Raw genomic sequence first — 22,727 nt, forward strand, 5'->3', positions numbered from 1 at the left:
CGGGAGTCGACAAATTAGGCAAATCCATTCTTGGACTTGCCGCATTTAGTGCGCCTGCGTGCCGCTGTCTACGGCGCATGCGCCGTAGACAGCAGTGCCCATTTTCGGGCAAATGTCTCCTAAACCATATAGGTTTAGGAGATATTGCTTGGACCTACAGGTAAGCCTTAATCTAGGCTTACCTGTAGGTCAAAGTGGTTTGAAGGGGTTTACTTCCTCTTTAATTATGCCTTGTTAGCATCTTGAAAAATTTACTTTTTTTTTTTTTTTTTCAAAGGGCATGTTTACACAGCCAATTTATATCCGTGTGCCATGCGAGGCCATGTTTTGCTGGCATGGGGACACAACCGCTGTGCCCCAATTTTTGTGGGTCTACGGCTCCAAACACACCCTGGGTGAGTTTGGAGACACACACCTGCACAGATGTCACATTGGGACACAGCAGCTGTTTGTCCATGTAGCCACATGTCCTAGTAGGCACTGTACACAGAAGTAATCAGCAGTGTAAATGAGCTCTAATTCCTCCTGGAAAAATTGCAGTGCAATTCCTGGTATACGAGTGTGCCTTGGCACTCCTGTGGCTACAGTCTCCTATCTCAATATGTGCATTGGGGGATCTTGGGCTCTGCCTCTAGGTGCTAGTCTGAAGAGATTTGTAGTGAGATTAGGCGATTAATATGTTGCTCATTATTTTCTTTGCTGGAGACTTTAACATGAGGAAGTAAAGCCCTGCTTCTACCACGATAGCTTCGTTAACACAGACACACAGTGCAGAAGCAGTTTTCTTTTCTTTTCATTGGATTATGGTATATTGTAGAATGATACTGTACAGACCTTTTTATGCTGCCTTTAGTGAAGGATCAGTGTTTGATTTCTGTATCCATACATCAATATGCAGTAACATGTTTTGTGACTTTTGTGTACCAACACTTTGACGGTCACATTTGAGACAACCCCACTATACGTTTATGTATATCCATTCACACAAAGTACCAACTTTTATTTTTATTTTTTTAGTATTTACCTTTTTAGATGTTTCTTAGGAGAAGGTGTCATGGCAAACTATAAAAAGTATTTCTGAACATGTGCAGGAGGAATCGGTCCTAATAGAACAGCAAAGAACAGGCTAATTTCCGCTCATTTAACTTACAATGCAAAGTCAAACTTTTAAATCTTTACCTTTCTTAGGACAGGTGATTAGATTTAGTTTACAACTGATAATGAAATCTGACAGTGCAGTACAGGTGGGGTTAATTTATTTTAACACAGCTTCTCGGCCCCCATATAAACAAACAGCACTGAGTAGAATTTTTCATTGCTTAAGTTATCAGAAGGACATCTGAAATGGTAAGCAGTGATTTAATCAAGTTCTGCTATATGCGTGAGAACCTGTGACAAATGGTAGTGTTACACTCCCCAATAGAGTCTTCATAAAGTAAAATAATTAGCTGGTGAGTCCAGCTGTCAGAGGCAAACACTGTGTTATGCCCTTGGAGATGACTGTAAACAAACTTGACAAAATCTTTACCTTGAATGTTATTCCTATCCACCTGTCTGCTTCTCTGCCACAGTTTTTTTTGTGAGATCCTTTTTATGTAATGCTTTGCATACTTGCCTTTTACAGAGTTTGGGCAGGAATTTTGTGCTCTTGTACTAGTTTACATTGACCCTTGTTTTCCACATGTGCAGCCCTGGCCTCTCATGACTACATCCTAAAGATAGTGCCAACTGTGTTTGAAGATCTTAGTGGAAAGCAGAGGTTTTCATACCAGTATACTGTAGCTAATAAGGTAAGTCCATCTGCAGATCGACAAGAATTAAAGCTGGCACTTATGCTGGAAACAGGAAATGTGTGCTGTAGACACATGATGTCAGTTTTATTATTAAACTGCACAGAAAGAAGGTTTCCAGAATGCAATAGTCTGAAAGGCAGACTTTATTTTCTTAAAAAAAAAAAATCCAACAAAGTTACATAGCTCCAGAGTAATGTAATGCCCACATAGCCAAAGAAGGCCTCTTTTCTACATGTTAATTATTTCTGGTGAGGCAATGTTCATTTATGTTTCAAATATGAAAGGCTCTATTCTGGAATGTTTTCATTTGCTCCATTTCGATGCTACTGTTTGACATTACTGATTATTTTTGCTATGTTAATGAAAAGTAATATATTTGATATCCTATGACGTTGTTGACAATTAGTCTAAAGTAGGGCTTTCATATTTCACATAGGAATATGTTGCATATAGCCACACGGGTCGAATTATTCCCGCCATCTGGTTCCGGTATGACCTCAGCCCCATCACAGTGAAATATACAGAGCGGCGGCAGCCGATGTATCGATTTATAACCACGGTGAGTAATGATCATGTTTAATGCAAGTGCTTCTACTGGGGAAATTTAGGAAGGGTTTTAAACATTCGCTGAGAAATTTGGTTTAAAACCGGGTTAATGTTGTTGCTTGTTCTCCATTTTGGTAGATTTTCATTCCCTTCCTGTTCTGAGGATGCGCAAAGAAAAGATTGGAATCCTCTCCAAAATGGGGGGGAGTTTCGTTTACACTTGCATTGTCTAGTAAAGCGACCAGAGCAGCTGACAGGCAGTCAAGAGGTGATATTGCCACCTTCTGCATGCTTGTTTTTTTTTTTTTTTTTTTTCTTTTTGACAGCTGAATGGGCTTTTTAATGCAGACACCATGATGCAACCACAAGCCTAGCATTTTGCTCATGGTTGCGGCATGACCTTATTCACTTGGATGGCTGCTCTTTTGTGATCATGTATTCCTGCGATGCCATATGGGGACTGTACTCCTGTCTTCTGCAAAACTCTTCTGATTTTAATCTCCGTATTTTATTTTTGAATAAAACTGTGTTGCATACATTGATAGTAATTTTGTCATAAAACTAGGATTCAGAGCCCCTGATAGTGGAAGATATCAATTCATTGTTTTATATTAGGTAGCTAAGTTGTGTAAAGCAGCGGTCTACAACCTTTTTGGCTCCAGGGACCGGTTTCCTGGCAGCCAATTTTCCCAGGGATGGGGGGGCTGTTTGACCCCCCCTCCCACAGCATAGACCCCCCCTTTACGTCACAGTGCCCCTTTATTTTAATGTGTAAGGGACTGCTCTGTAAAGGGAGCACTAATGTAAAGGGGCATTGTAATGACTACAATGCAGTCCCCTTTATATTACAGTGCCCCTAGCAATCGGAGCATCCATCACAGTGCCCTGCAGTCTGCCGCCCCCCTGCCCCTATCCTCTTTAACATGACACTTCCCCATTTTAATGTCTGCCTCCCCTGCACAGGACTCCTACCTTTCAGCAGGGCAGAGGCTGTGATGATTCTGTATCTCCTCTCCCGGCTCTCCTGTCTGCCCAACAATCTCATCCTATCAGCAGGGCAGGGGGCGGGGAGGAGCTCTCCATTCTGATCTTCAGTTCCTCCTGCCCCCTATCCTGCTGATTGGATGACCTCATCCGTCGGGTGGACGGAGGAGTCAGGAGAGGTTCAAAAGGCATGGCCGCACAGCAGGAGATGAGCAGCGACCACGGTCTATGATAGCCCAGTGCGGACTGCGGTCGCCACTCATCTCCTGCTGTGTGATATGGTCTTCAACAGGCCGTGGACCAGCACCAGTGCATGGCCCGGGGGTTGAGGGCTGCTAGTGTAAAGGAAATGTGGTAGGAGAGAGAGAGCAGAAAGGGGAAAAAATATATATTTTCTTTGTTGTAAAAGTAGAGAAAAGAAAATAGAGATGTTGAAAGCTACATAACTCAAACAAAGACTGGTCGAAATAATTATTGCTCATCTTCGAAAAGTGTATGCTACAGCCAGCAAAGCCAGACTTCTAGATATGTATAGGGTCATGTTTTATTTAATTACAGAGCTAACTTCAGAACAGTTTCAGGTAGATACAGCCCAAGACCATGTTTACTGACATAGAATGCGTACAGTGCAAAATCTGCATGGTCCGTAGCATCTGGGCATCCAACAGAATGACTGGACAAAATCAATAGAAGTTGACAATTCTGGTTTTCTATTTAAATACCTGGTGTAAATGCCTGTGCCTCTCAGCTGTTATTTCACTGAGAATATTTTTTATATGAGATAATGCTCACTCTAGTGGTAGATACTATGCATTAGAGCGGATTTAAAGGGAACTTATGGATATTAACAAAAAAGTAAAGTAACTATTCCAACAAACAGCTGGCAGCATAAACAATCAGCGCAAACCATTTTTTAACCCATCCAGCATCCCTCATGAAATGGCAAATGGTGACTATTTTCGAATTTAGGTTTTTGCTTTATAATTTTGCATCCGCTTCTCTTACATGAATAATGCTCAAGTCTACTGATAGGTCAGTTAGTTATCCCCCTTGTATTGTGAGATGAGTAAAGGGGTTCTGTACGTTTTCTCCACTAAAAAAAAAATTGAGGGGTTTCCATGCAGCTCCAAATAGTGTCAAAGGGAAAAAAATCTATTAAGAATTGTATAGACCGTTTGTACTGAAGAAGTTATTATAACTTGCTTTTAGCTGCCATGTTCCCTAGTTTTTACTGCTTCTTGTACTCTAAATCTAGGAATTTCAGCTATGTCCTGTGCTATTTTATTTGCAAAGACAAACTTCATGACATCAGTGAGTTCATGTCTCTGGAGATAAAGCAAAAGTACAACATACCTTGACTTCATCGGCTAATAACTTTACAGATTAATAAACACATAAAAAAATATTTGCAGCAGCTGAAGAATTTTACTAAATTGTGCTGACTTTTTTTTTATTTAATTTTTTTTATTTTTTTAGATTTGTAATCGTGAAAGTTTAGCTCTGTAGTAAAAAAAAATATGCTATTTGCCCAGTGTTGGAGAACAGAGATGGCTAGAAATGGTTACGCTCCCTGTCTTACATTCTTACATGGCTGACAAGATAGATTTAGGAGTAAATGATGTTGCTAGCCCCGTAAAGAATAGGTTACCCCAACATTTTATATTCCTGATATATGCCTGTTGCACAATGTACCTTTGTTAAAGTACTTTGTTCTGTTTGTTTTTCTTCCTTTGTGTGAAATACCTTGTGATCCCGCCAGTTCCCCTGCTTTGCTATTTGAAATTGACCTTGCTAGGCATAGAAGCACATGTGTGGTCAGTTTTCTGGCTGTGCTTGGAGAACAGCCTGCCTCTACTTAGTGATCAGACTGACATGGTATACCTCCCTCTGCACAGCCATTCACTAGGAAGATCAGTGTCTGCTCCTTCTCCACCCCCAGCTCTCTAAGCCCCTTATGCAGCTGAGAACAGAAATGGTGTGATCGATTTTAAAAAAATACCTTTTTTTTTTTTTTTTTTTTTTTTTCTGTGTAAATACACAAACTTTTTTTACTTTTTAATTTATATTTTAAACTGGATGGTTTTACAAGGTAAGGGTTCACATAAACTTAAAATGTAATTTGTATCCATCTGTTTGTTTTTAAATGTAATATACGGTATGCTCTGTTAAATTTGGTTCCCCTAAAACATGCAACAAAGCCTCTTGCCTACCTCTGCAACCTTCAGAATATTTGACAGTTCTTTAATTACCAGGTTACAATATTATTTCGAAAGTAGGTGCAGAAAACCACTTACAGGAGTAGGAAAATGGTTAAGAGTGACCTTTTATATGCTCAGTGTTTGGCACTATATCTGGAATACCAAGTGAAATAGGAAAATATGATTGGTTGCCACTTAGTACATCTCTCCTACTTGATGTTGCCAACTCCATAGTTTTGTACAGAGAAAACGTAATTTTGGTAAAAGTGGAAGTATGATAGAGCCAGCGTTTTCTCAGTGTGCCATCTTTTATTTTGAGTCTATGAATATATCATTTGGAAGCATAAAAACCCTCTTGGTTGGGACACATCCCAGTAATGTTATTTTAGTAATTACAGATTCCTGTAATCACGTCATGGAGCACTGTTCTCAAAATAGGATTTTTATGATTTCAGCTCTCACACCATGCCAGCTAATGTAAGAAAAAACACAAGTTTATAAGTAAAACTGAAGCTGTATATGGTTTGCACTTCATTCTGTTATTAAAGTGGAAGTCCATGCTAAAACTAAAACCCCTGCATCTATAGCCACTAACATTCTAACACTAACCTATCTAGCCCTGTAAAGAAAAATTTGTTTACATAGCTTTTTCTGAAGCTGATCTGACCCAATCTCCAGCGGCGGAAGCTCTGCTGAGTACACGTCCAATGATGGCTGTGAAATTAATGGGAAGTGACATCACCCATAAAGTTACTATTGGGTTTCCATGTCCTCTGCACCTGCCCACACAGCGAAGCTGTGGCTGACAGCTCAACGTGGGATCAGATATACTGATTTTTTTTTTTCTTTACAGGGCTAGATAGGTTAGTATTAGGATGTTGGCTATAGATGCAGGGACTTTAGTTTTAGCATGGACTTCCACTTTAAAGTACTACTGTCTACACCCACATGAGGGGATCTGTAGGAAGGCATTTAGGTTATAGATGCCACAGGTTGATATGAGAATTTGGAATGTGTCGTTTGTAATTTACATTTCTAGAAGTGGGATTTTAAGATTCTGAATACAAATTGTTAACAAGGAAGCTGTACATTAAGTCTGTAGACAATGGTGGGGAGGTTATAGTTTGATCAGTGTAAGGTCTGGCTAGTAAGATACGGTACTTTCAAGCTGGTATTGCATGCACCCATTGCTCCCAAAACTCCCATAATAGGATTTTTATAACGGCTTACCTGTAAAATCCTTTTCTTTTGAAGTACATAACGGGACACAGAGCCATAGTAATTACTATGTGGGTTATAGTCCACCTTCAGGTGCTGGTCACTGGCACACCCTAAACGGGAAGCTGCCTCCCTATATGACCCCTCTCATACCGGGAGCATCTCAGCTTTGTAGCAAAGCAATACACGTGTATACTAGAAAGAGGGGCGGGACCGCTGTGTCCTGTGATGTACTTCAAAAGAAAAGGATTTTACAGGTAAGCTGTTATAAAAATCCTATTTTCTTTAATCGTACATCACCGGACACAGAGCCATAGTAATTACTGTGTGGGATTTCCCAGAGCAATGCCAACTGAGGGAAGGGAGACGCAACAAAAGTAGACCACCATGAGATCAGAGGACTTATACTGCTGCCTGCAGTACACTGCACCCAAAGGCGACATTCTCATGTCTTTTTACATCCATCTGATAGAATCTGGTAAATGTGTGGCTTGAAGACCAAGCTGCGGCCTTGCAGATTTGAGCCATGGATGCTTGTAACCCCTGGCAGGCATGTACTGGCCATCGGGACTATCGGGAGTTTCCCGGTGGGCCGATGGCTCAGTGGGCCACTCTGATGTAAGGGGGCTGGTGATGGGACACTCTGATGTAAGGGGGTTGGTGATGGGACACTCTGATGTAAGGGGGTTGGTGATGGGACACTCTGATGTAAGGGGGTTGGTGATGGGACACTCTGATGTAAGGGGGGCTGGTGATTGGACACTCTGATGTAAGGGGGTGCTGATGGGACACTCTGATGTAAGGGGGCTGGTAATGGGACACTCTGATGTAAGGGAGTGCTGATGGGACACTCAAAATGTAAGTGGGCCAGTCTGGATGAAGTCCAGGGCCAAATTTCTGTCCCAGTCCAGCCCTGACCCCTGGTTTCACACTAGGAGACATATACTTCCCAGACTCAATAATATACAATTATGGAGGCTGGCTCCCTTGCATATTAACCAAGATAGAAACCACTGAACCTGACAGCCCACATTTCTTCAGAGTGTGGGTCTCAATAGCCAAACCATTAAATTTAGCATTTGTAAAGTAGGATGGAATACCGGACCTTGCAAAAGAAGGTCTAGCTGTGACGATAGGGTCCATGGGTCCCCTTCTGTCATCTTTACGATCTCTGAATACCAAGATTTCCTGGGCCCTGCTGGAGGCCACAAGAATCACAGACTTCCCTTCCTGCTTGATCCTACGAAGAAGATGTGGACGCAGGCAGATTGGGAGGAAATGCATATTTCCACAGGAATAGCGAGGCATCTGCTGTTTTTGACAAAGTTGTCGAATCTGGACATAAACAGATCTATATCTGGGATCCCCCATCTCAGGAAGATATCGGGGTGAAGGAACCATTTTCCTGAGAACAACTGCTGGTGACTCATGTAGTCTGCAGAAAAACAGGGGGGAAAAACTGCGCTACGGGATGTTCAAAATGAAAAGTGGTCGGAAGCTGCAATTCTAATGTATACCAAAAATACACAAATGAACATAAGAAAAAAAGGAGGGAACTGCGCTTAACCTCAAAATCCCAGAGTGAACAGGATGTGTATGTGTGTGTAAAAACAAAGTGCAAAACCTAAATATAATACCTATGAAATCACCTCCAAGTATGGCACATATATATGTATGTGCATCCGTGTACAACACTACTCCCCTCGAGTGAAATACAGTAACATAGTATTAATGTGACAAAAAAAAGAAAAAAACACTATATCGTGAAAGACAATAAAAAGACCAATAAACAAAAAACATAAAAGAAAAATTTAAAATAAAAATAAAGATTATGTACCTAATATTGTAAATACATAATAATGAAGCAATACTTTAAGCACCAATAATTTAAAGTGGAGGGCCGGTTATAAAAAAAAAAAAAAAAAAATAAGTCAGCAACTGCAAACACTGCAGCTGCTGACTTAATAAACACACTCACCTGTCCAGGGCGCCCGCGATGTCGGCCGCCCGAGGCCGACCCGTCCCTCGGCTCTCGGGTCCCGGCGCCACCATCCCTTGTAAGGGAAACAGGCAGCGGAGCCTTATGGCTTCACTGCCCGTTTCCTACTGCGCATGCGCGAGTCCCGCAGCTACTGCGCATGCGCGAGTCCCGCAGCTACTGCGCATGCGCGAGTCCCGCAGCGCTTTCTGAATGGGACGCGCTGTGTTCAGGAACACACAGTTCCCAGAACACAGCGCGACTCATTACCCAGAAGACGCCGTGACGAAGACAGAAGATCTCCGCGGAGGAGGAAGAGGAAGATTAGGAGAAAGTGCCTAGCAACAGGCATTTCTGGTAAGTAAAAAAAAAAAATTTTTTTCATTTTTTTTTTTTTTTTAGATTTTTTGTAATTTTTAACATTTTTTTGTTTTTCAGGGTGGCCCTCCCCTTTAAACAATACTGACACTAACATCCATGTGATCATATATCCTATTGTTAAAGTGAAATGTCCAAATAATTAATCCAACACCAGTGAAAAATCTTCATAAAGAAAAGCTTGATTAAGGCACACTATCATTTTCTCTCCAGAAACAATGTGCGCTTTCCCGTCACCAGATATATAGATTGGCTCCTTACCAACTCGAGGCGACCCCCCCGTTACAGAGGGTCACAACAGGCGAGATAAGTTTAGATGGACATCCAGATTACTGCACCCTTCGATCGGTCCCAAATCATCCACAGGATAAAGTTATGGCAGTCACTATCGTCACTCCATGTTACACTCCCCACTCAGCGTAGTATCTCATTAATCATGTTGCATTTCCACAAGCAGCATTCGGCGTGTAGGGACTCAAATGGGCATATGCTCAATGAGTCAACAAGGCTTGTGGTGCAAACACCAATGTATGGAACCTTTAGGCCTGTAATCTAAATCAAAGTAGAAGAAGGTCCATCCATTCAGGGAATGACTCAGAAAAGCAATCCTCAGAAGTGGCCAAAGTGATGGACTAGGTCTTCTCATGTAGTCAAAACAGTGTAACCAGAAAAGAAAATACTCCACATAGTATGAATCTGTCTGCATGTGTTCATTTCTCATGTAGTCTGCCTGCCAGTTTTCTATCCCTAGAATGAAGACTGCCAATAGGCAAAGTACATTGTTTTCTGCCCAAGATAGGATATGATTCACCTTTCTCTGGACCGCACAACTTTGTGTGCCCCCTTGGTGATTAATATAGGCCATTGCTTTGGCATAGTTGGATTGAATCCTGGCAGGACAATACCATAAACTGAACATTCAGGCCCTCAGAACCAAGTGCTCTGCCTAAGTTTCTAGAATAACAATGATAATGGGCATCCTTGTCTCGTACCATTTCTGATCTCAAAGGCCGCCGAGTGGTCACCATTAGCTGCCACTTTTGCGGTTGGGTTGGAGTATAGTGACATTATTTTGGTCTCTAGACGTGGACCCAGACCTATCTGATGTAAGTATGCTTGTAAAAAGGGCCAACTTACTCTATCAAACACCTTCTCGGCGTCGCACACCAGTAGGCAAGTAGGGATGTTGTGGTGTTGGGCATATGATATGAGGTGTAGTGTTTTGGTGGTATTATCCCCAACTTCCTGACCAGGAATAAATCCTACTTGATCACTATGTACTAGGGATGGAAGTAGGGGGCTAGACGCATGGTCGTAGTTTTGGAGAAGAGCTTGAGATCAATGTTCAATAGAGATATGGGCCTATAATTGCTGCATTGTGACTGGTCTTTGCAGAGTTTAGGTTCTACTACTATCTGGGCCTGGAGGAGTTGTGGAGGTAGTAGATGTGTTTCCCCCACTTCTTCAAATGCTTGTGCCATAATCCGTGCTAATTGTTGAGCGAACATTTTGTAACCATCTGGGCCTGGTCTCCTGCCATTCTTAAGACCTTTGATCGTGAGCAAAAAGTCTGAGGCAGTTATGGGTCGCTCCAGATTGTCTGCTTCTGTAGGGGATATCCTAGGTAAGCCTGTATCCTGTATATATTTGTGTATGTCCCAGGTGAGTAGTGAGGACTGTATCCCAGGAGGGGGGAGATTGTAGCGAGAGGAATAAAAATCTTAAAATTTTGAGCCGATTTCTGAGTTCTTGTATTTCTTTTGTTTGGCTGGGGAGATAATGTGGAGGATGTTTTGTCTGTTTAGGTGAAAAATCCGGGCTAAATGCTTCCCGCATTTATTGGCTTGGGCGTAGTGAATGTGGCATCCTTTGTTGCAGGCTATCGGTGATCTTTCTGTGAAAAGGTTCAGTAGATCTCAACGTGCATTAGAGAGTTCGACTAACGTCTTGGGTTCTAAAGTGCGTTTGTGTGTGGATTTGAGAGAGGCAATCGGGGCGACGAGGCACCGTATGTCTTCTGTGTGAGCTTTTTTCAGTCTAGACCCATGTTGTATAAAAATCCCTCGTAACACGCATTTTAGAGTTTCCCATTTATTCATGCCGACGTCTTGTTTCTAGTGTGAAGTTGGACAAAGTCCTTAATGGCTTTAGACACTGCTGCAGTGCATGCTATGTCATTCAGTAAATTATCATTGAGTCTGTGGTATTATACGAAGGGTTACGTGTACTGGTGTGTGGTCTGACCATAGTTTTAGGCTGATCGTGCAAGCAGGATCTAGGTCTAGTAATGTTTGTGAAAGAAAAATATAGTCTATCCTGCTATAGGATTTGTGTGCGGTGGAGTAATATGTGTAGTCTCTCTCAGCAGGGTGCAAAAGACTAGGGACACATCTGTTAGGGTGGTATGTATTTTAGCTAAGGAAGAATGTGTGATGTGTGACTTGCCGGTGGACGAATCCAGTCTTGGGATGAGAGGGACATTGCGGTCACCCCCTAAGATTAGATTGGGAGTCCCGAAGGCTTTCAGGCGGCCTGTCACAGAGGAAACGAAGTGGAACTGTTCCTGATTTGGAAGATAAACATTGGCAATTGTAAAAACAGTCTGTAAATATTGCGATTTTAAAAACAAAAACCTGCCCTTCAGATCGATATAAGTATTGAGTACTTCAGGAGTAAAGGAGTTGTGGAAGGCTATCGAAACACCCTTCATTCTAGATATGGCATTAGTGCTATGAAACCATGTAGTAAAATGTTTGGTAGTGTTGGTACTGTGTCCGAACAGAAATGGTTTTCCTGTAATAATAGTATCTGCGTTTTGGCATTGTGGAAATGTTGTATGTGTCTGCATTTTCTGGTGTATTAAATCCTCGACCGTTCAGCGAGGATATCTTAAACTCTAAGGCGGATGCCATAATGTGGGGATCGTGGAGTAATGTTCTGAGTGACAGAGTCCTAGAGCAAGAAAGACTAATTTCGGAATGTAGAGCTGAGATGAAAAGGGAAGGAGAGGGGAGATGGGGGAAGATATAAGGAGAGAAAGGGAAAGTGTGTATGTGCTGGAACTGTATTCGGTGTGATATAACTGTGTGAATGTTGAGTGCAAAGTAGAATTGGGGAAGGTGTCTCAGAGCAGTAGGAAAGTTTGGTGAATTGCATATGACTGAGCATATTGTTAGCTGGGAGGACTGCTCCCACTAGTGTCTATTTTGGGGAAAAGATAATGGGCCACTACCAAATAAAACTAAAATGAATGTCAAGAACAGAGGCAGTAAAGACTGTTAACCCTATCGTGGGGAACGCAGTAGGTCTGACCAGGGGTGCTCCGCCCCCGTCTAAGTTGTATCTATATATAGCAAAACATATCGAACAGCACATTGAGTGAACTTTATTCGTCTAATAAGTGGTGAAACTCTCAGGGTCCCCTGCTGTCTGAGACATAACCGTGCAAGTGATAACAGCTATTTAAGGTAGGTAACTTATTTCAAAAAGGAAAGAGGGTGCCCAAAGGACAAGCTGAACTAGCTGCACACCCCGTAACAAACATGGAAGAAAAAGAAGTTGTTCCCCGTGGGGTTTTTAGGCAGCAATGAGGATGCAAAAGATTCATAAAAAATTACTTGGTTTTATTGGTCAAAAAAACTATTCATACCATATACAATACATGCAGGAATTAAAATGTGAGCTCTGGTGTACAGCAGACAATAGATCCTACTGTGGTAAAGATACAAGGTACAGAATACAAATATGATGCATACATTCATTCTAAAAGAGTAAAAAAGTATTCAAATCAATATCCATTTTGTAATTTCGATAACCATCTGGCTCTGTTTGTTTGTTTTTTGTTTGTTTTTTTAATAGGAATTCCAACTTTTTATCCGTTGGATCCCTAAGCATTTGAGCATTGTCTGCCGGACAAGTCAAACTCTTATTCGCAGAGGATATAGCAGCGTTAATTGCTGGTATACCCTACTTAGTGAATTTCCTCCACCATAGGATAAAGTGTGAAAACTTTTTAGGAGGGAAAATGATGCTTATCTGGGTGATCTTCTCAGATACAAAAAAGCTTTTCCAACACTGAATGGACAGGAAAAGGCATGCACAGCTTAAGGAGGCTTTAGCGAACCCAAACACTAAATTAAGGGTATATAAACGTGGAGCGGACCATTCAGAAAAAAATTGCACCATCAATCTTAAAGCGGAGTTCCACCCTCAAGTGGAACTTCCGCTCATCGGAACCTTCCCCCCTCCGGTGAGACAATTGGCACCTTTCAGGGGGGAGGGGGTGCAGATACCTGTATAATCCAGGTATCTGCACTCACTTCTGGGAATAGCTAGCCGCAGATGACCGCCCCCCCCCCCCCCCCCCCATTGAACACACAGTTCCCAGGACACAGCGGGGACCAGTCTCATTGCGCTGCGCGACTCACGCATGCGCAGTAGGGAACCGGGCAGTGAAGCCGCAGTGCTTCACTTCCTGACTCCCTGACAGAGGATGGCGGCGGGGGCAGCCCAGAGATGGTCGATTGCTCGTCATCTGCTGCCGACATCGTTGGACCCTGGAACAAGTAAGTGTCCATTTATTAATAGTCAGCAGCTGCAGTATTTGTAGCTCCTGACTTTTAATAATTTATTTTTTGCAGGTGGTGCTCCTCTTTTTAAGATTTAAACAGCTGATTTGACACCTCAGAGGAGTCATCAGCCTCACTACGATCCCATGAGGGAGTTCGTCTTCTCCCGCCCCTAGTTTCTCAGTTTGAGGGTCCTGGGCAATGGAAGAGAACCTGTCGCATTTTGACCCATGCTGGGATGCAATTAAAGTCGCTAAACTTTTTATTTATTTATTTTTTGAAAAGCCTATCATGGCTGAGGAAAAAATATATTTTTTAGTAAAATAAACAGGGGCCTGCAGTGTTGAAAACAGTTTTATGGCCCCCATGCTCACTCTGACCAGCCACCTTCTCTCCGGGGAGGATGCAATTTGTAGAGATGATTAGGTATTCCAGAGCTTGAGGGAGACCCTTTTAGCTCTTTATTGGGGGTGTTTTAACCCCCCCCCCTTCTGACCTTAGCACGATGCACAAAGCAGGGATACTACCAGAAGAAATCGTATCCTCTGCTTGAGCAATAGTCCAGCCACTGCCGCTGCTATTAATGCTCAGCCTGATGCAAATAGTAAATGTGTGGAATAGGTTTTGGTGACACAGGCATTTCCTTTTATGCTCTTATGTCTATCTGGCAATTTTGCAACCAGCACAAATGGAGGTTTATTGTTGTTGGTTTTTTAAATTTACTTTTTAAACACACTTTGGCGTTGGAGGACGCCAACGCCGCACAAAGCCCCACCTCACATCGCACCCCCCCCCCCTCTTTTCCCGCGCAAGCACGGGCCTCTGATCTGACTGAGTCGGCTTGTGAGTGAGGGATGACATGGAGGAGACCTGGAAGCCGCCGCTGAGCAGGGGTGGTGAAAGTAAAACGGCATTGCCGATCGTTTTCAGTTCTCCGTTATGCTCAGCCTCATGAAGAGGGGAAGAGTTCAGCTCAGGTGGGGGTGTGTGGAGGAAGCAAAACCCCCCCAACTTCTAGCCAGAGGAAAAAAGTTTGCTGCTTCTGTGACACAGCGCGATCTCTAAGCAAAGCATGAGAAGGTACATGCTCCATACAGCCCCCAGTGGTGACACTTAGGCATGACAACATTTACTTTAAAGGAGATATTTCATAAGAAAATTTAGAAATTCCTTAGAAAACTCCACTTACCTTTCCTGTCGCAGGGTTTTCTGTGGTAAAACCAACAGACCCACTCTAAACCCATCACGATGGGTTCTGTTAACAAACCTTCAGGCACCGGGGATCCCACAATCCTGGACCTGTAATAGTACCCCGCCAGTAAAACTTTATGGCCTTAATACCAAAAGTACTGGATCGCGGGGTCCAGCTCTCTAAAAAGAAAAGTGTTTACAAGCTAAACCTTGTTTCTTCAGATATGAGGCCCGGCCACCATTCAATTTGGCAAAAAGACACTTTGAATGGATGCAGCTGCATAGCTAGCCCCAGCAAGGATTGCTTCAGTGGAGCTCAGCACAGCACATCTTCACTCCTGACCAACACCTTACACACTGGCTAAAAAACTGAGATGCTCCCGGTATGGGAGAGGTTATATAGGGAGGCAACTTCCTGTGTAGGGTGTGCTAGTGTCCAGCACCTGAAGGTGGACTATAACCCACATAGTAATTACTATGGCTCTGTGTCCCGTGATGTAGGATTAAAGAAATCTTACAGACTATGACCACTTAAAGAGCAGTTTTGGCAGCTCGCAAAACCAGTTATTCAAAAAGTAGTAGTAGCAGTGCGCCAACAGTTTGCGCATCGCTTTACAACATGAGGGCAGACAGTACAGTTCCAATACAATTAATACAGGAGGAATCGGAGAGCCCTGCTTGTTTTATAGTCAGGCCCCCCAATTTACCTAAATCTGAGCTCTATGCAATTCACTACAGCCAGACTTAAGCCTCGTACACACAATCGGATTTTCCGATGAAAATTGTTTGTTGACAGACTGTTGGCGGAAAATCCTACTGTTTTGTATGCTCCATCAGACAATTGTCAGATTTTCTGCAGACAAATGTTGGATGGCAGGCTTTCAAATTTTCCGTGGACAACTATCTGTTGTCTGATTTTCCGACCGTGTGTACACAAGTCTGTCATACAAAAGTCCAAAGTACAAACACGCACGCTCGGAATCAATGCTTACCAAACGCAACATTAGCAAAAGGTGCCCAAAATAATCAGGAGGGGATACATGTGTATTTGCTGCATATTGCAGCTGAATAGCAGCGGGAGGGGCGGGGAGGAGAGATGCTGAGAGGTAGAAAGGAAATGAGGGGACTCAGAGCAGCGGGCTGACAAAGGCATATAACCTGACCACGGTGATCATGGCTCAGCAGCCATAATTATCATCGTCAGCACAGGCAAGATCAGCCAGGTATATTACAAGATGGGAGGCACAAGTTACACAGCACAAACACTATGGTATAGCATATAGATCATGTTTTTTTTGTTTTTTTTAGGGTTGCAACTACTTTAATACTGCCGATATAGCAATACACTTGGCTAGCTTTGTGCCTGCAGGTTTGCTTTAAGGCCCATCACTTTAGGGTTCTTAAATCATGACTGTTTCAGCCATATAATGGTTCTCATTTATTTGTGATTTGGTATATCCAGTAGAAATTAGTCCCATTCAACTGGGCCTCAAGTTTCAGGTTTTGTTGAAAGTAACATGATTACTGGATATGCCCATACAGTAACCAATGGGAAGCATGGAAATGGTTTAGGCTGGGTTCAGGCTTACAAAAAATATGAAGTAGGCAATCATGGGAGATTTAAGGGGTAACCTTTTTGAAAATGCTGATAGCATGATTCCCACTGAACAATTCAGAGGGGTGTCAAAAGTACTTCTTCTGGACCAGTGAATCCCAGTATAGGATCAAGAGGATAACTGACATCCAACAACTAGTGTTGAAGGGGAGGTCTCGCAATGACACCCTTCATAGTGAGTTTTTTTTATAGGTTTAAACGTGGGTGTATATATTTTGTCTGTATGCTCAATGATCTCTAAATTGATCCTAGACTCAAGTTCACAGACATAGTATAGGTGTATCCCAAACACTACATACATTTTTATACACCAGTCAGTGTGCAAAATGTATGCCACTGTAGGGTTGAATTACTAAAACTGGAGAGTGCAAGATGTGGTGCAGGTCTGCATAAAAAAAAAAAATCAGTTTTCCATTATTATTTTTTTGTGTGTGTGCGTCAAATCGTATTTGAACAAGCTGAAGTTGGAAGTGGATTGGTTACCATGAACAGCTGCACCACATTTAGCACTCTTCAGTTTTGGTAAACCAGTTCCCTTGTGTCTGATTATTTATACTATTCCACTATTGTAGAATCTTCAGTTATTAGTTTCTATCAGCAATATATATATATTTTTTTTTAACTGTTCAAGTCAAGTAGTTTATAAAATTTCCATTGCTTGTAAATATTTTTTTTCCATTTACATGTGGCCAAAAGGACAGTTTGAAAAGGGGAAACGCAGTCACATGTCACAGCTTCCACATTTTAAAAATGTCACTTGGAAATGGTGATTTGTTACTTCTAGCTTTGTTGATCTTTGGTAGTTCTCTGAACATGACCTCATTCTCCTTTCCAGTGTTTTTTCTTCTCATGCGGCTGCTAGAATGGGGATGTGGCTACAATAAGACACTCGCCAAACAAAGTCACAGTCAGTGTGAAGTTAATAGGAGCCATCATGTTCTTCAGGATCCACCCCTCTCCTGATCGCATAATCTCCATCTGCCAATGATCCACTTTGTCCTCAGCATGTGAACTGTCTCACAGAGAGAGGACATTGCTCCTCCACCCAACAGATGGTGTGCGGATTAATGTGGCAGGATGACTGGGTGGTGGGGGTTATAGAGGAGCACCTGCTGTTCAGGCTGCTGCCTCATTCACAAGCTCTTGTTCCGTCCACGAGACCAGCAGCATCTCCTCTATTCATCCATGTTTCCCAGTCATTGAGAAGAAGGGGGGAGATGATAAACAGGGGGTGAAGGAACTGCTGTCTTATACATTGTAAGGGACCTTTTGTAGCTCCTTGTTAAAGGGAAGAAGAAAACAAAGCCAACTACATACAAATCGGAGGGAATTCCCAGCGTCCGTTAGACATGCTGCTCCCCGCAAGACGGATATAATTGGCTTTTAGAAATTTAAAAAAGGCAGTGCAACAAATGAGGTGTACACTGCTGGGTCTTTAGTGTGGCGTTTTTGTTAATGGTGGGAAATGAGAACATTTAGCCCTATGGTTTACATACACTTAAAACACTGTAACAGGATTAAATGTATTTTAGTACTCGGGGTCTTTTGTATGGAACTGTTCTAGGTAGTACATTTCTTATGGCCGGTAGTAAACCATTTCACCTGTGATTTCTGTAGCCGAGTTACAATGGAGTGGGATTTCTCATTTGTAGACATGGGCAACAAGAAATATGTTCTTTTATATAGGGTATAATTTAAACTTTTACCATTTTGTGCCTATTTTATAAGGCAAATTTAAAACCCTCTATTAAAATGAAGTACAGTAAATCATTGCAGGCCATTTTGTGAAATCTGATCTTTTCTGTGGTATGCGTCACTTTGAACCATGCTGTTTTCTATTGGCCTTTTCAATTAAGCGTTTTTTCTTTAGTGCTCATTTTTAAGAGCAATAAGCCATATCAGCCAATAAAAATACATCTAGTACTGATCTGATTTTTGATAGGTGCTTATTTCATAAATAACGAATAACCAAAAGACGAAGAATTTATTGAAAAAAAAAAAAATAATAATAAAAAAAAAAAAATATATATATATATATATATATATATATATATATAATATATATATATACTCACCAAAAATTGAAAGTTCAGCCCTAACCATCGTTGTCAAAAAGTCCAAAAATTAGACCATCAATCTTTGGTTGAGTTTTTGTTGTATTCCATTAGAAAGGGTGTGCCTGTGTAGTGTAGATTATATAGCATTAAGGATGACACAGACCTATAATATGATCTTCCCATCCTGGTGTCTGCATGTCTTGTTTCCCCTCTATTACTTCATCCAGCTCTGTTTCCTCTGGCCTGCACCATGCTGGACACTCTGTATCTGTGGGTTTGGCCTGAGAACTGCTATTCCTGCTGATTCTCACACATCCATTGTGTCCTGATTTCAGGCTCTCGTCCATGGGGTTTTGTGAGTGCTTTTATTTGGAGCATCTGTTCTTTTGATTATTTTGTAAACTCCCATGTATACATACATTACACGTGTGCATTCACTTCAATTCGATATGAATGATGCACAAGGCAGGGGGTTGCTGCAGTTAAGTGTACAATACCTATTTTGCAAAACCTTAAATGAACAAATTGCAGTAAAGATTATCATAAACGCAGACCGTTTTCCGAGATTGTCACTCAAAGGGACTAATAAATCAAGGGTAATAGGGCAGGGAAATGCTTCCAAGGGGCAGTTGTGCACTCCGTGTTGGTTTATGAAATGCGATCTCACACTCATGTGTGAGATCGCACATGATCTCACACTCATACCGGTGAGCAGTCATTCTCTACTGCCAGAAATATGTAATGTAAATTATATGATCTTTGCAGGCAGTACTTCTTATGCCGCGTACACACAATCGGAATTCTCGTCAAAAAAAGCTCTGATAGTTTTGCCGATGGAATTCCGACAGAATTTGGCTCAAGCTTTCTTGCCTACACACGGTCACACCAAATTCCGATCGTTTATAACGCGGTAACGTACAACATGTACGACGGGACTAGAAAAAGGAAGTTCAATAGCCAGTAGCCAATAGCTTCTGTCTCGTAGTTGAATCTGAGCATGCGTGATTTTTGGCGTGTCGGAATTGCATACACACGATCGAATTTCCGATAGAAAGTTTTTCTGTCGGGAAAATTGAGAACATGCTATCAATTTTTGGCTGGCGGAAATTCGGACAGCTAAATTCTGATGGAGCATACACACGGTTGCATTTTCCGATTGAAAAGCTCTCATCGGTCTTTTTCTGGCCAGAATTCCGATTGTGTGGACGTGGCATTAGTCCTTTAATGCCTCACTGTCTCATACAAACACAATTTTTTAGATTTCCTTCCATTTTTAAGGAGCAAAGCCAATCCTAACCATGAACATTCTTAAGCTGGAGTGAGTTGCAAGTATATCATAGCTACTTGCTCCCAACAGGTTCCTATAATTCTGTGGAGCTGATAATGCAACCATACAGTATACACAGCTCAGCTCTCCTTGCCCAGGGACAAAAGGCCACAGCTCCCACTGTAATAGAGTGGCCATTCTGGATAAAATACTTGCTTAGTTCTGCAATGACATGGTGACGTAAACTTGCTACCAAACCATCATTCCCATGGTGGCTCTGAACCTTGTTTGGGTTATTGACTCCTGTTCTTCCATCTCTGACAGTGGCTACATGGTATTTAATTACCCTAAGGGCTTGTTCACACTTGATTACATTTCTAAAGCTCAACAAACGCTCCAATAGCATTTGTATGGCTTTAGTGTGCCAGTCAGACAGGCGTCAGTGAGCTTTAGTTTGGGCATTAGACAGGCATTTTAAAAGCATTAATGAGGAGTTAAAAATGCTCCCCAAACGCCCTATGGGCAGTTTTGAAGCGTTTGACAAGCATTAACTTCTCCACAAATGTCTATTCCATTACAGTAAATGAACGAATCTTAATGAACCGCAACCACTCTGCAACTGCCTGTCAGAGCATTTGCAAAGCGTTGCCATAGACTTAAATGGGAGGCACTGAAAGGCTTCAAATGCCTTCTGACTCGACATGAGGCTTCAGTTTTGAAGAGACGCAACGCTTAGTGTGAACAGCACTATGTGTTGTCTATTGTATCTTGTGCATAGGCATTTGAGGGGCCTTTTTAACGCTTCTTAAATGCCTGCTCTTAATGCCAGTGTGAACTCAGCCTAAAGGGAGCACAAAAAACTTGACTTGGCATCTCGGTCAAGCAAATGTTGAAGCATTATTATGAAGATAAGGTTTTCTGCTAAGTGGTTTGAAGATTCTAGGGAGTTTTGTTTTGTTCTGTATATTGGGTGAAGCGCCTACATAAATTGGTTGTAAACCCACAATAAAAAAAAAACGCCCTGCAAGACAAAGGCATAATGAGGTAGTATGCATAACATACTAACTCATTATGAAATACTCACCTTGGATCGAAGCCCCCGCAGCGGTCCCAGTACACAGCTCTGGCTGGCGACATCACTCCCAGGGTTGGTTTTGAGTATCGCGGGCTCCGGTGCTGTGATTGGCTGGAGCCACAATGACATCACTGGCATGCATGTGGGAGCCACCGGTAACGGCACAAACTTGCTTCAGTGTGCATGTACCGATGTCTGCATATGCTGATACAGGAGATATCTCCTAAACCGTGCTTTATTATAGTCTCCACTGTAGTAAAAAGTGAATTGTAAGGGTTAACCACTTTAAGACTGCTGGAAAATCTCAAACAAACTTGTTTTTCTGCTCCACACAGGATATTGTGGCATTTGGTATGTTCCATGTTTTTATTGTGAATCGTTATACTTTTTATTTTTTCTCTCCTCACTCCTTAAATTAAAAAAAATATATACATTTTTTTTATACCTCAATTTTTGCTGATTCCAGATTCTGCGCATGCGGAGATATGTTGCAGGGGTTCAAGTGGCAACAACCCTACAGCACATCTGTGCATGTGTGTGTTCCCAATACATTTGTGCCCGTGCACGGTTTCCCCACGCATGCGCAAAGACAGGACAGAAGTCTCAAAATGTCCTCATTCTTGCGCACGCCCAGGAATTCTCCTGCATGTTGGCAGATGTACTGAAGGGCTTTGCCAGGACATGACAACTAGGCAAGGTCCTTAAGCAAAATTGCGCATGCGCTATAATGACAGTGCCAGGGCGGAGCAAATGGACAGAGAACCGTGGTGCCCCTTTAAGTTGTGCACAGCAATTGCTGTATTTGAATCTGCACTCTAACAAGCAGTATTAGAATAATGTTTCATTCTTTTTGTGTATACTAATATCTATATATCCTGCCTAGTCAGGAGCTATCACACTGAGTAAAATATGTGATTTTTGGATATTGTTCTTTTAAGTCTAATTTGATGATGAACCAGTGCAATAATTGAAAGCCATATGAGGCTCATGCATGTATTGTTACTGTCCGCAAATAAAAAATCTCATAGAGCAATAATAAACAAGATACGTGTTTTTCTGATTCACAGCTCACCAAGTTTATGAGACATTCTTTCCGTCTCTTGCTCAGTAGTTTGCATCTAATAACTCTTTTTATCAAAGGATAAGGTTTATTGGAGCAGAGAGATAGAAAGATCTGATTAACTATATTGAAATTATAGCTTGCGTGTGATGGAAAAAGCGTGATTCATTTTCAAGGTATTGCGACATTTTCAGGGTAATGTACTGTGAACGGACACTATATATACTCTGTATATCATTGTCCAACTCCTACTGATTCTGAAAAAATATACGTTACAAAATCAAACATTAAAGCAGTATTAAGCCCAAAAACTATAGAAAAAAAAAAAAAGCATCATATTGCAAAATACCAATTATTGGATCGGGTGGCTGCATTTGTTTCACCAGGTTAAAATAAGGGGAATAGCAACTAAAAAGAAAATCAATGCAGCCATCACATCTAATTGTTGGTAATATATTACATGTTTTGTTTTGGATAAAATACTGCTTTAAAATGTAAAGTATCAAAATAAGCCAACATCAAATATTTGTTGCATAAAACTAGGGCTGCAACTAACGATTATTTCCATAATCGATTTAATCGGCCGATTATTTTTTCGATTAATCGGATAAAATCATATTTTTAAAAAAACGCACAATATGAAAAATAAACGCACATGTAAAAATGAATCAATTATCAAATGTTGATCTATAAATTATACCACGTGATGAATATATATCTCAGAGTGCACAATGACTAAATAAAAAAGCCAATACTATTAAAAATATATATATGAAAGAACGCTTGTCACAATTGAATT

At 41.6% G+C, this 22,727-nt stretch overlaps 1 protein-coding gene across 1 annotated transcript in view; it reads left to right on the plus strand.

Moving 5' to 3' along the window:
- ERGIC1 (endoplasmic reticulum-golgi intermediate compartment 1) overlaps positions 1-22,727 on the plus strand; it is a 148,520-nt gene that overhangs the window by 113,321 nt on the left and 12,472 nt on the right. Inside the window, exons 8-9 of the mRNA XM_077472804.1 lie at positions 1,690-1,790; positions 2,230-2,352. Coding sequence (XP_077328930.1) covers positions 1,690-1,790; positions 2,230-2,352 — 224 coding nt within the window. The remainder of the gene's footprint in view (positions 1-1,689; positions 1,791-2,229; positions 2,353-22,727) is intronic.

Source organism: Lithobates pipiens, unplaced genomic scaffold (genome assembly GCF_037356315.1).
Source record: "Lithobates pipiens isolate NorthernLeopardFrog02 unplaced genomic scaffold, aLitPip1_a1.2 Scaffold_8, whole genome shotgun sequence".
Taxonomy (NCBI): domain Eukaryota; kingdom Metazoa; phylum Chordata; class Amphibia; order Anura; family Ranidae; genus Lithobates; species Lithobates pipiens.